Source organism: Sinocyclocheilus rhinocerous, unplaced genomic scaffold (assembly GCF_001515625.1).
Source record: "Sinocyclocheilus rhinocerous isolate Xijiao unplaced genomic scaffold, SAMN03320098_v1.1 scaffold1908, whole genome shotgun sequence".
Classification (NCBI taxonomy): domain Eukaryota; kingdom Metazoa; phylum Chordata; class Actinopteri; order Cypriniformes; family Cyprinidae; genus Sinocyclocheilus; species Sinocyclocheilus rhinocerous.
The window spans coordinates 464,139-478,943 of NW_015630984.1; the positions used below are offsets into that span (position 1 = coordinate 464,139).

General features: G+C 37.3%; 1 protein-coding gene across 1 annotated transcript in view; it reads right to left on the reverse strand.

The window, feature by feature from the left end:
- The window catches only part of LOC107740850 (disintegrin and metalloproteinase domain-containing protein 12-like), a 14,972-nt gene extending 2,415 nt beyond the window's left edge, over nt 1–12,557 (reverse strand). Inside the window, exons 1-5 of the mRNA XM_016553376.1 lie at nt 12,491–12,557; nt 11,911–12,043; nt 10,247–10,391; nt 8,074–8,319; nt 85–242 (exon numbers count right to left, since the gene is read on the reverse strand). Of these exons, the coding sequence (XP_016408862.1) occupies nt 85–242; nt 8,074–8,319; nt 10,247–10,391; nt 11,911–12,043; nt 12,491–12,518 (710 nt within the window). The 5' untranslated portion in view covers nt 12,519–12,557. The remainder of the gene's footprint in view (nt 1–84; nt 243–8,073; nt 8,320–10,246; nt 10,392–11,910; nt 12,044–12,490) is intronic.
- Nucleotides 12,558–14,805: the final 2,248 nt, after the last annotated feature.

Here is a 14,805-nt window from a genome sequence, read left to right on the forward strand (position 1 = left end):
ATTTTCAGCAAATGTTCTTTTTTGGGTGAACTATTTCTTTAATGATTTGACATTTTCAGCAGGTGTTCATGGATGTGTTTGCACCTGGAGGGCTGTGGGTGAGGCGGAGCGGGTCGCGGGGCGGCTGGGGTCGGGATGGGAGCTGGAAGTCGCACGGCCGATGGGTTCCGAATCACTCGGACGTTTCCACTCAGCGGGTCTGCGGGAAGAGGCTTCTGGGGTGGACTGGGCTTCTCGAACACCTAGAGAAATGAGAGGAACTAAACTGAGTACAGGAGGAAGAACACACACCAACACAAGTTCTCATGAAGTTCCTTGAGAAAGGGATAGTCTCACATGAGTATATTTACTCATTTATCAAGCATGATTAATATACGTTGTGATAAACAAGATCTTTCATATATTGATTTTTGACAATGGAGAGCAATGGAAAAAGACTCCACTAAATCAGTGCTGTTATTGCTAACTAAAACTATCAAAAATTGTTTTCATTAAGTGAAATAAAGCTGAAATAAAATATAAATATCTAGATGGAAAAATCTGTGTTGTTAATTAAAACTATTTAAATATTTTTTTTGTAATTGAATTAAAGATTAAATAAAATAAATATATTATGAAAAACTTAAACTTAGCAAAAAAAGAGAAATTAAATAAGTTCAAAATTATTTCAAAGTACTAAAATTACTAAAACTAAAACTGGAATAAATTAAATTAAAGTAAAAAAAACTGATAAAAATTACTGAAAATATAAACATTGACAAATTAAAAAAAAGTTAAAAAAAATATATATTCAAAAAAATACTATAATGGTATATAAATAATACTAAAATAACACTACAGTAAATATCACGTGAGTTTGAGATGAAGATCTCAGTTTCAAATTGCGTTTAAACTTTCCAACATACTGAAGTCTGCAACAGAGTCAATTTGAACTCAAACATTTCTCATCAAATGATCTGAATTGCTATTCACACTCCTTTTTATAGCTCTGTAGTCTTCCTGTTTGTCACCAACTGTCTCATTGATGTCTATTTTTATTCCTCCAAATGAGTTTTAGCGACCTAGAGCAGTAACACATTCTTTGGATAGGCAATTTTCAATACTTTTGTGTTCCAGGGAAAGAAAAAATATAAGGGTTAATACTGACAGACCTTTCATTGTTGCTCCCTAACAAACTCTAGATAAAAACTAGCTTCCCTCTTTTGTCCACCAGATGGCAGTACAAGCTAATCTAACTTCACTGCTGCATGAGTTTAGTGCTGTATATGGCTTCACTGCTGCCATGGCGACTCTCTCCGGGGGTCATGTGACATGTTCATATGTTCCAAATCTACAGGCTGACTATGAGGTAATGATAGGCTGCTACCTGCTCTCCATCTGGTCCTCATTCTCTCTCATCTCTACAGAGATCCAAACATGATTTCACAGCTCACGTTCCTCTGTCTTTTACATTTTAATAAAGAGCTGAATTGCTCATATCTCAAGCGTCGCATGATTGCTGATGACAGAGCTCTTTGTTTTTGTAGCTGATAAAAAGATCTTGAGATGGAGGAAGTCTCATGTGTCTCCTCGCTAACGCTTCCCCGATGGAAAGTTCTCAAGAGTTGAATCAGCCATGATAACACTTCTGGTTAATGAAGCAGCCTGAGGTCACGCTGGACACGTCTGAGGTCTTCTGTTCATCATCTCATTTCTCTGCTGACCGCCGGTGTCTTATGAGATCACACTGATATCCGATTGATTCAAAGGATTAATTCACATCAAATGACTTATCTCAGGATGTTTGAGTTTAACGGTACACTATCATTCAAAAGTTTGGAGTACATATGATTTAAAAAAAAGAAATTTATACTTTTATTCAGCAAGTGCCCAAGCAATCATACAGAACACTCTAGCAACACCATAACAACAGCCTAGAAACCATCGAGAACCACCAGAACACCCTAACAACCCCCTATCAACCACCTAGCAACACCCTAACAACCAACCAGAACACCTTAACAACCGCCTAGCAAAACTCTAACAACCAACCAGAACACCTTAGCAACCACCTAACACCCTAACAACCAACCAGAACACCTTAGCAACCACCTAGCAGTGCCCTGGCAATCACACAGAACACACTAGCAACAACCTTACAACTCCCTAGAAACCATCCAGAACACCCTATCAACCATCTAACACCCTAACAACCACCAAGCAACACTCTAGCAATCACACAGAACACACTTGCAACAACCTAACAACTCCCTAGAAACCATCCAGAACACCCTATCAACCATCTAACACCCTAACAACCACCAAGCAACACTCTAGCAATCACACAGAACACACTTGCAACAACCTAACAACTCCCTAGAAACCATCCAGAACACCCTATCAACCATCTAACACCCTAACAACCACCAAGCAACACTCTAGCAATCACACAGAACACACTTGCAACAACCTAACAACTCCCTAGAAACCATCCAGAACACCCTATCAACCATCTAACACCCTAACAACCACCAAGCAACACTCTAGCAATCACACAGAACACACTTGCAACAACCTAACAACTCCCTAGAAACCATCCAGAACACCCTGGCATTGCCAGGCAACCACACTATAAACATAATAATCAGAACAATTAATCAGAGCAACTGCATAGCAACACCCTTCCTCAAATCTGAAACAAAAAGTGTTTTACAGTCTGATGCCATATGAAAACATTTTTAATTTCCAAGAACTTTTTATTCTCTAGTTATTTCACAGGGTCATGAGGTCAATTCCCAGGCAGAGCATGAACTGATAAAATATAAACCTTGAAAGCAATTAAAGTCACTTTGGATAAAAGCACCTGCTAAATACATTAATGTAATAAATAAATAAACACAATTAAAAGAACCCAGAATCCAAAATAGCAGCTCGAGAACCCCATACAGCTACAAATGGATCTGAAACCATGAGCAACTGAAGAACACTACGTTTTGAAGTGTGTTGGTTCATGGTTATTAGGTGATGTTTTAGCAAGGTTTTGTGTTGTGTCTCTTGTTGTCTCTTGAGAGGGCTCATCTTCACCATTCACCTATCTATTACCTGCCTCTTCCTGCAATCTGTCTCTCCACAGGTCGTCTTATAAAAACAGACAAAGACTCTCTTTTTACAGGCAGGTTTTTATGGGAGACAACCTCAAATTGCTACGTATTATCAAATAATGTGGACTGTCCACAGACACCGCACCTCAGGTAATTGACTTGAGCCAAACATCTCCATTTTAGACATTATTTAATGCACATTTTCTGTCTTTTGTTGTCGGCCTCTTTTAAAGAGGTGTTTGCAAATGGTAGAACAATGAAGATTATTATTCAATACATGTTGAAGTGTCCTCACGAGGTTAATTAACATTATTTTGTGAACCTCATTACTTTGACAGCAGATGATAGAGACTGCTGAATTTACATAACTACTTCTAGACGTATATATTAGGACTGTAAATTTAATCATCAAAATAATTAATTTATATGCTGGTTATTTAATCAAGTGAATTGCATGTATCAATACACACTGAGAAAACCCCCAAAATGAACATAATTCCAAGATATTATTGTGTCAGAAGAGTAAAAAGTGGGTTTAGAAGTCAAAATTATTTATTTCCTTATTTCATTGAACATAAGTCGATCAATGACCTATAGCCCACAGCTTAATATAGTCTGCCTCAGACAGTTTGACAAACTCAATTTCAAAATGCATTGCTATGTCAAAACCTTGAGTTTTCAGTTCCATTCTGATCGACTCGCTCAGTCTTTTATTGGCTGGCCAGAGGCTTCACTCTGTGTTTTCTTTGGATTGCATGAAACTCTGAACATACTTGAGATTTAATACGACATAGAGCTCTAATGAAAGAGGCCTGTTCACACCACTGCAGCTCCAGCATTAAACTGTAAAACTATTATAAAATACTAGTGTGTGCACTAAAAATGAGCTCTAACTCACCATTGCAACACTGCTGGGGAATGAGAGATCGATTAAAAGAAATTAAATCAGTTAAGCACAATGTACCTGCTGACATGTATAGAAGTGTACACAATGTTATTATGTCATTTTTGGAGAAAATCCACTGAACGTAAACAGCGTATGCTATTCTGTGTCAGCATGCGTCAAGCAGATACGTTGTTTTTGTTCAAATCGAATTCGTTCAAACGTATCCGTGTGACGCAGCTGACAGCTAAAGTCGTTACTTTTGTTTTCTTTGCGTACAAAAAGTATTCTCGTAGCTTCGTAATATTACGGTTGAACCCCTGATGTCACATGGATTATTTTACCGATCTCCTTGCTACGTTTCTGGACCTTGATCGTGGTAATTACATTGCTGTCTATGGGAGGATCAATATTATTGTGTCAGAAGAGTAAAAAGTGGGTTTAGAAGTCAAAATTATTTATTTCCTTATTTCATTGAACATAAGTCGATCAATGACCTATAGCCCACAGCTTAATATAGTCTGCCTCAGACAGTTTGACAAACTCAATTTCAAAATGCATTGCTATGTCAAAACCTTGAGTTTTCAGTTCCATTCTGATCGACTCGCTCAGTCTTTTATTGGCTGGCCAGAGGCTTCACTCTGTGTTTTCTTTGGATTGCATGAAACTCTGAACATACTTGAGATTTAATACGACATAGAGCTCTAATGAAAGAGGCCTGTTCACACCACTGCAGCTCCAGCATTAAACTGTAAAACTATTATAAAATACTAGTGTGTACTAGTGTGTGCACTAAAAATGAGCTCTAACTCACCATTGCAACACTGCTGGGGAATGAGAGATCGATTAAAAGAAATTAAATCAGTTAAGCACAATGTACCTGCTGACATGTATAGAAGTGTACACAATGTTATTATGAGTGGTGTGATTGCTCATTATAGTTATTGACTTGAACAAACCCCCAACGGTAAATATCAAAATCAGCTCGCTATTATTTTTCTCATTATCAGACTGATTTTCACCTGCTGAATGATAAAACAGGTAAAAAAAAATCCCACAGACACACTTTGAAGGAGGGACCCATGACATGTCTAGAGACAAACGTACAGAAAACCCTAGCAACCACCTAAAAATTCCCCAAACCCCTCCAAGAACCCCAACCACATAACAACAAACAAGGTACCACCCAGAACACCCTGGTGATCATCCAAAACATCCCACAACACTCTAGAAACTACATAACACCCTAACAACCATATGGAACAACCTAGTAACCACCCAACAATGCCCTAGCAACCACCAACAACACCCTAGCAACCACCCTAGCAATGACACAGTACCACCCAGAACACCCTTGCAACACCTAACAACAGCCTAGAAACCAACCAGAACACCTTAGCAACCACCCAGTACCACCTAGAACAGTGTTTCTCAACCCTGGTCCTGAGTGCCCCCCAACACTGCACATTTTGTATGTCTCCCTTATCTGACATACATTTCAGGTCCTTGAGTTTCTTTTAATGAGCTAATGAGTTGAATCAGGTGTGTTTGATTAGGGAGACACACAAAAGGACCAAAGTGCACAAGTCATATGGACTATTTTTTTAGAGCGCATTTATTGAGTTCTATGTCATTCTGCGTAAGAAGAAAGACTCATACAGATCTGGATCAACATGCAGCTGAGTAAATGATGACTCATTTTTGGCTGAGCTATCCTTTTAAATGATACAAATAAGTCTCATATGAGCACACATCAGAGCTGCTTTGAGCTCTTGACCTGCAGCCAGATGTGACAAGAACAAAAGGAGACGAGAGACAGAAACAGTGTGTGTGTGTGTGTGTGTCTGTATAACCTCACCTTGTCTAACATCAAACAGACCTACATACTCTATCCTGTTACCGTCACACATTATGAGGGACAGATACTGCAGCCACTCTTAAAGGAACAGTTCACTAAAAAAAACCATTCATTTTAAATTGTAATAATTTTTCACAATTTTCCCTTTTTTCTGATCACATAAATGTAGCCTTGGTGAATACAACAGACATCAAATTCCCAAAACTTTTGAACAATCTCTCACAGCACAGGCTATTCGGTGCACCACAGGGGCCGTTCGTGGTATTTTGCACATCCTCTAATCACAGATCTGAACTGCTTTCAGCCCTAAGATCACAAATGCATCCACAATCCATCTGGCTGAAAGGCGTATCTACTGATTTCCCAACAATGTGTGAGAGCTCGTGTGGTCTGACAGCTAAAGAGTGGGTTTCAAGCGCTGAACGCTCACTTTGACCTAGTAATACCCTTGCAACCACCCAGAACATTCTAGAAACCTTGCAGAACACCCTAGAAACCACCTAACAATAACAACCTAACAACCACCCAGAATACCATAACAATGCTGTAGCAACCACTCAGAACCACCCAGAACACCCTAGCAACCATCTAGAACCACCCAGAATGCCCTAGCAATCACCAATAACCACCCATTACAAACTAGCAACTACTTAACACCCTAACAACCACCCAAAAACACCCTACCATTCACCTAGCAACCACCCAGAACACCCTACCAATGCCCTAACCACCACTCAAAACACCCAGTCTTTTTTTTTTTATATGCAACTCCTGCAGCGCTGGCATATTTCCACTCACCATGTGTCTGTATAACCTCACCTTGTCTAACATCAAACAGACCTACATACTCTATCCTGTTACCGTCACACATTATGAGGGCCAGATACTGCAGCCACTCTTAAAGGAACAGTTCACTAAAAAAAAACATTCATTTTAAATTGTAATAATTTTTCACAATTTTCCCTTTTTTCTGATCACATAAATGTAGCCTTGGTGAATACAACAGACATCAAATTCCCAAAACTTTTGAACAATCTCTCACAGCACAGGCTATTCGGTGCACCACAGGGGCCGTTCGTGGTATTTTGCACATCCTCTAATCACAGATCTGAACTGCTTTCAGCCCTAAGATCACAAATGCATCCACAATCCATCTGGCTGAAAGGCGTATCTACTGATTTCCCAACAATGTGTGAGAGCTCGTGTGGTCTGACAGCTAAAGAGTGGGTTTCAAGCGCTGAACGCTCACTTTGTCTTTGCTGTGCTTTTTATTAAACAAAACTCTGGAGCGTGAGATGGACAGCAACGGTCACTCAGAACTGTAGTAAAACAGTCAAGCGACACACATATGCATGCCAGTTTATGCAAAAGTATGAAATATGCATATGTTGTGATGGGATTTGTAATATATACATGTGTGTGTGTGCATATATATGGGATATGTAAATGAGCACCTTATATATGCTGCCACTTTGTAGTAAAGCTGAAGTCTGACGTTGAGGAGACGTTCTGTACGTGGAGTATGTTTGAGTCCCAGTGTGTGTGTGAGCAGATGAGAGTGTGTGTGCTGGACTGTTCAGTCTGTTGGGTCCCACAGACCTGCAGCAAAGCACAAATACAGAACCCAATGTAGGATATCGCAATAATGATGTGCAGTTTTACCAACATCTTATCTAAAAAGGAACCTCCTCAGACATTCACATTCTAGCAAGGTTCTCTCAAAGTTATGAACAAACATTCTCAGTAACATCTTGCAGTAATTTTATCTGGTAATGAGCTAATGAGTTGAATCAGGTGTGTTTGATTAGGGAGACACACAAAATGTGCAGTGCTGGGGGGCGCCCAGGACCAGGGTTGAGAAACACTGACCTAGAACATGCTAGAACCCACCTAGCAATACCCTTGCAACCACCCAGAACACTCTAGAAACCGTGCAGAACACCCTAGAAACCACCTAACAATAACAACCTAGCAACCACCCAGAATACCATAACAATGCTGTAGCAACCACTCAGAACCACCCAGAACACCCTAGCAACCATCTAGAACCACTCAGAATGCCCTAGCAATCACCAATAACCACCCATTACAAACTAGCAACTACTTAACACCCTAACAACCACCCAAAAACACCCTACCATTCACCTAGCAACCACCCAGAACACCCTACCAATGCCCTAACCACCACTCAAAACACCCAGTCTTTTTTTTTTTATATGCAACTCCTGCAGCGCTGGCATATTTCCACTCACCATGGCGATCTTGCAGACGTTTTGGCAGGCCAGGCTACGGCCGGCGGCTCCCGCTGCTGGAGCGGATGTGTGTGCGAGTGCTGGTGGAGGGGCTCTGGGTGGAGTCGAGTATGTGTGTGGTGGCGTCAGCGGCAGGCTGAGTGCCAGCGGCAGCGGGTGAGAGAGGTGGACCGGAGGGCACGGGGGCAGCCGGCGGAGACCATGAGACGGGACCACAGAGTCCACCGTCTGGAGAGGAGACTGGGGCTACAGAGAGACAGATAAAGACGTGTCACACAGGCTTTCCATCATGTTTGACTGACAATGAATATTTCAATAAACATTAAACATGCAAGATGCACAAATCAATAAATCAGCGATATACTTAAAGGTAAGAAATGCTGTTGATATTTGAAATCACTAAAACAAACTCACCCCCACCCAAAAGGATCACACCCCTATCTTGATAGCAATGCAACACAGGCACCTCCCCCATCAAACATGGACACGCCCCTTACTGGTGATTGGCTACAAGTGTGTTTTGGTGCTCGGTGAGATCCACTTCCAATAGAGTTTCTCAGAAACCACTTACCATACCTTTAACGGAACAGTTTATACAAAAATTAAAGTTCTGTCATCATTTACTTATCCTCATGTCGCTTAAAACCTGTTTGACTTTCTTTACTGTAGTAAAACAGTCAAGCGACACACATATGCATGCCAGTTTATGCAAAAGTATGAAATATGCATATGTTGTGATGGGATTTGTAATATATACATGTGTGTGTGTGTGCATATATATGGGATATGTAAATGAGCACCTTATATATGCTGCCACTTTGTAGTAAAGCTGAAGTCTGACGTTGAGGAGACGTTCTGTACGTGGAGTATGTTTGAGTCCCAGTGTGTGTGTGAGCAGATGAGAGTGTGTGTGCTGGACTGTTCAGTCTGTTGGGTCCCACAGACCTGCAGCAAAGCACAAATACAGAACACAATGTAGGATATCACAATAATGATGTGCATTTTTACCAACATCCCAGCTAACAGGGAACATTCTCAAAACTTAACGTTCTCACAAGGTTCTCTCAAAGTTATGAACAAACATTCACAGTAACATCTTCCAGTAATTTTATCTGGTCTTTAATAATGTTCTCAAAACGCTGGAATAAAACAAAATCCAATTGTAGTTGGACATTGGTCTAACATTTTTTAAACGTTACTTCTTGGTCCAGAATGTTCAGAGAACATTCAAAAGTAACATTCAAATAATTATTGCTAAATTATAAAATGGAATGATCCCTTAACACTCACGTAACCATAGAATTCTCATTTTTGGGTGAACTAACCCTTTAAGCTTAAAAAAAAAAAAAAACATAAAAAAACATAATACATCATAAATATAGTCAGCACTTATTTTAGTATTATTTACATACTATTATAGTATTTATAAATATTTTCAATGAGCTTTTTTATATTTTCAGTTTTCATTTAAGTTTTAGTAATATAGTTATGTGTGTGTTTTTTTTATATATTTCTAATTAGCTTTCACTTATTTTAGTTTTAGCTATTTTAGTATTTCAATTTACTTAATTTCAGTTAGATGCCATGGCAACATTTCTCATTTGTGCTTGTTTCTAAGTTTAGGTTTTTCCACACTATATATATATATATATATATATATATATATATATATATATATTGGACAAAAGTGTGGTTATCAGGTTCTAAAAGTAGAAATAATTAGAATTATCAGCCAACATGTTCATATCAGTGCATCCCTACTTATTATGTATTCACAGGGGCCGTTCGTGGTATTTTGCACATCCTCTAATCACAGATCTGAACTGCTTTACTCAACAACAGCCTTGAGATCACAAATGCATCCACAATCCATCTGGCTGAAAGGCGTATCTACTGATTTCCCAACAATGTGTGAGAGCTCGTGTGGTCTGACAGCTAAAGAGTGGGTTTCAAGCGCTGAACGCTCACTTTGTCTTTGCTGTGCTTTTTATTAAACAAAACTCTGGAGCGTGAGATGGACAGCAACGGTCACTCAGAACTGTAGTAAAACAGTCAAGCGACACACATATGCATGCCAGTTTATGCAAAAGTATGAAATATGCATATGTTGTGATGGGATTTGTAATATATACATGTGTGTGTGTGCATATATATGGGATATGTAAATGAGCACCTTATATATGCTGCCACTTTGTAGTAAAGCTGAAGTCTGACGTTGAGGAGACGTTCTGTACGTGGAGTATGTTTGAGTCCCAGTGTGTGTGTGAGCAGATGAGAGTGTGTGTGCTGGACTGTTCAGTCTGTTGGGTCCCACAGACCTGCAGCAAAGCACAAATACAGAACACAATGTAGGATATCACAATAATGATGTGCATTTTTACCAACATCCCAGCTAACAGGGAACATTCTCAAAACTTAACGTTCTCACAAGGTTCTCTCAAAGTTATGAACAAACATTCACAGTAACATCTTCCAGTAATTTTATCTGGTCTTTAATAATGTTCTCAAAACGCTGGAATAAAACAAAATCCAATTGTAGTTGGACATTGGTCTAACATTTTTTAAACGTTTTTTAAACGTTACTTCTTGGTCCAGAATGTTCAGAGAACATTCAAAAGTAACATTCAAATAATTATTGCTAAATTATAAAATGGAATGTTCCCTTAACACTCACGTAACCAAGAAAAAACTGTTAAAATATATAAATATATAAAAACTAGAGAACATTGATGAATAATGATTATATAACTGAATGGGAGTGTTAGCAAAACGTTCTTTGAGCATATCTTTGTTAGCTGGGAGAAAATTGTGCTGACTGCAAAAGAAGCTTGTTCAGAAATTCGCATGGTTATGGCATCACAATCATGTACAAATTAACCCTTGGAAATTAAAAAGTTATTGGAAATGATATGCATTAACACCTACTAATGTAAATGGAGCCATAGTTAACCTTTTACTTTAGTAATTATTTTAATTTTTGAAACTACCAGTTATCATTTGCTCTTTTTTTAGAAAGAATAATTATGTAAAATTATTCTCCACTATACCTTTGGCAAAGCCGCAAGACAAAATACATATGTATAAATCTATATTTATATTGTAATAAATATATTATTGTTATAAGGAAAAATAAGATATATTCTCTAAGTTCTCTTTTATGTAGTTTTGCTTCTCAAGTAAACTGATCTCATTTTAAGGACATTTAGATGTTCTTTACTGGAAAACAAAACAAAAACACTGATCAAAAACATTATTAATTTGCAGTATAATGAGAATTAGGGGGTTAAATATGCTTAATTATCATCGTGCATAATCATAGTCAAATATTAATGGTCCTAAAATAGGTTTGATTTTCTTTGGCTTAAAACAATTTCTTAGTGTTTTTCTTTAGATATTTGGGATGAAAAAAATGTTCTCTTGAGATTCACCTCCTTAGTAAGCTCTCAATTTAATTGCTAAATGGAAATAAAATACTTCCAGTGTAACATCACCAAAGGAAAGCCGTTCCCAGACTGTATGGTTATGGAATCACAATCATTTGCAAATGAACTCACATATCAACATTTCAATGCATATTCAGAATTTAGGAACTTTCCCTGCCCTGATTAAAAATATGAACTATGGCAACACACAGAGGTTAGTCAATCTCAACTCATTTACATACAGAATTTTCAATGAGACGCTAGCAAAAACAAGTCGGTTTAATTCTATGGGTCAGATATGGAGGAAAACGGTCATGAAAAAACTAATTATGACTTTGTGTGGTGTATATACTATACAGCATGGCCTCTTGCACCTTCAAACTGATTGTTTATTTCAGCTGTGCAGGTTTGGTACCTCAGTTTTTCGATGGTGTTCTTCTTATCGCTGGAGAACAGACTGAGAGTTTTCCTCTTAATGCACACGATTATTCCAACACACAGCAGACACAGAAACGCCACCAGGATGCCCACCGTCACACTGCTGCTGTCTGCATGTACACACACACACACACAAAAGACTCAAGGCAGTTTAACGCAGGCTGAAAGCAGCAAAACGTCCCAAGAGTAATGCCACTAAGTATTTCTAACAATAAAACCAGGATGCTGGTGAACTGTTTAACAAAGATCTTGTATATATATATATATATATATATAAAATAATCAATATATGATATAGTTATTATTTTATTAAATAGTATAAAATATAAAAATTGTATACATATATGTACGTATACATAAATATTATATATACATAAAACACTAACAAAACAAAAACACTGATTAAAATCATGATTAATTTCTGGTTATCATGAAAATAATCAAAGTCACAATGCAAAACATTTTTTTTTTTTCTTTAGATTTTGGGAACACACGTTTGTGAACTGAGCAGATACTGTTGAAGCGCAGTATAATAATCATGGATGCACGTTTAATACCTGTTGGTCTCATCGGGCCGCTGTCCATACTGCCTCCAAACCCAGCTTTATCACAGAACGGAGGAGCCCAGAGAAAACATTTTTTTTTTTCTTTAGATTTTGGGATGAAATATGATCCAGATATGTTATCTTGAGATTCACCTCCCTAGTAAGCCCTCAATTTAGTTGTGAAATGGAAATAAAGTACTTTTCTTTTACAAATGCAAACATGACACAGAGTATAGGCAGGAAATTATTCAGTATCCAACTTTGCTAGCAGCATGTCTCTATGTGTTTGTGTGTATATGTGTTTGTGTGTGTGTGTGTGTGTGTGTGTTTGAGACACACAAACACACCAGTGACATCAGCCCGCATCACATGATTGCTGAATTAATACTCACTTTAGATTATGGAAAATGTAAGAGCATAAATGTAGTTTTATCAGCAATAACAGCACATGCTAGTGTAAATATATAAAAGAGTATGATTCAAATATCCAAGCATTACTTCACTATCTTTGTCAAAGCAAATAAATAAACTAACAAAAAAAATACAAGAAAGAAAAAATATATAAGATCTATAAATTATATGTTTGTGTGTGTGTGTGTGTGTGTGTGTTGAGCAGTCGTCATGTCCAGCGCGCTAAAAAGTCTGTAAATGCACCTCCTCAACATCTACCAAAACACTCAAACACTTCCTCTTTCCTCCATTTGGCAGCATTTGTTTCTGGTTCTCTCTTGGTGCTGATGAGCAGCAGCAGATGTTGGACTCAGAGGAACATGTTGATCTAATCTGGAGATTCATGAGCTCATTCATGGACTTCCACTATCTGTTTCTCACTATCTGCACAAACCTGGCTGTAACCAATCCGGCCTGTTCTTCAGGAAGACGGTGTTCACTGTGAGATCTTTCATGATGCTGGAGCTAAAACACATTCGCTCTGTCAGGATTCACCCCTCAGTATTTACACAGATCTCATCTGGTCTCTAAACATGCTTTGCTTAAATAAATGTAGATTTTAAAAAGCAGGAACTCTTACAGACAATGTAAATGTGTAAAACCAGAAACCTTAGTAAAATGTATATTTCAGATCAGCCTGAATTGCATTTGCATTTTTAATAATTTGTATTAAATGTGTAAGTCTTGCATTACAATATGAGAGAGAATGACTTGAAATAAAGGTCCTCAGTGGATTTTAGTTGCATTCAAGTAAAGCCAGAATTACTATAATTATGTTCAGCATAACAAAAACTATTTCTAGAAATCATATGGTGAATGAGCAAGACATTTCCTATTCCTATAGTATTTGCATTCATTAAACATTTACAACTACAAAAAGAAATTACTATAATTTTGTGTTTCTAACTTGTAAAAATCATATTCACATCATAGTCAAACACATAATTCTGAGCTGGAAACTCAAATTTTCATTAAAGCTCTGACTTTGATACATGTGAAAACAACCAAAATGTCAGAATGTATGAAAACAAGTCCTGTTTTGTGCAGTTTTGCTTTCCAAGTAAATTGATCTTGTTTTAAAGACACTTAGATGTGCTTTACTGGAAAACAAGACAAAAACTGATTAAAAACAATTCATTAGTGGTATAATGAGAACTGGGAGCCCAACTGTGCTTAATTATCATAAAATGTCCATTGAGCAATTAAATTGAAGGGTTACTAAGGAGGTGAATCTTAAGATAACACATACAGGTCATATTTCATCCCAATATCTCAAGAAAAAAAATATTATATAAATTTTCATTAGATTTTATTTTTACAATAATAATAATAATAAAATAAGGAATTATTATACTAATTTTCTTAGTTTTTTTAATAACTAAAATAGCTTTTCGGTAACACTTTAGTTTAGGGACCAATTCTCACTATTAACTAGTTGCTTATTAGCATGACTATTATGAACATATTGGCTGTTTATTAGTATATAAAGCATTTATTCTACATGACCATATTCTACATCCCTAATCTTATCCAATACCTAAACTTAACTACCTTACTCACTATTAATAAGCAGCAAATTAGGAGTTTATTGAAGCCAAAGTTGTAGTTAATGGTTTGTTAATAGTGAGAATTGGACCTTAAAATAAAGTATGACCAATTTTTCTTTATTTATTTTGGGATATATTATGACCTGGACATGTTTTCTTCAACAGTTTTCCTAGTAAAATCTCAATTTAATTGCTAATTGGAAATACAATACTTTCATTTTACAAATGAAAACATGATACAGAAATTTAGGTAGGAAATTATTCAGTATCCAACGTATCGAAGGGGATACAATACTGTAAAATGAACATCGAGATGCTTTAAAACAATGC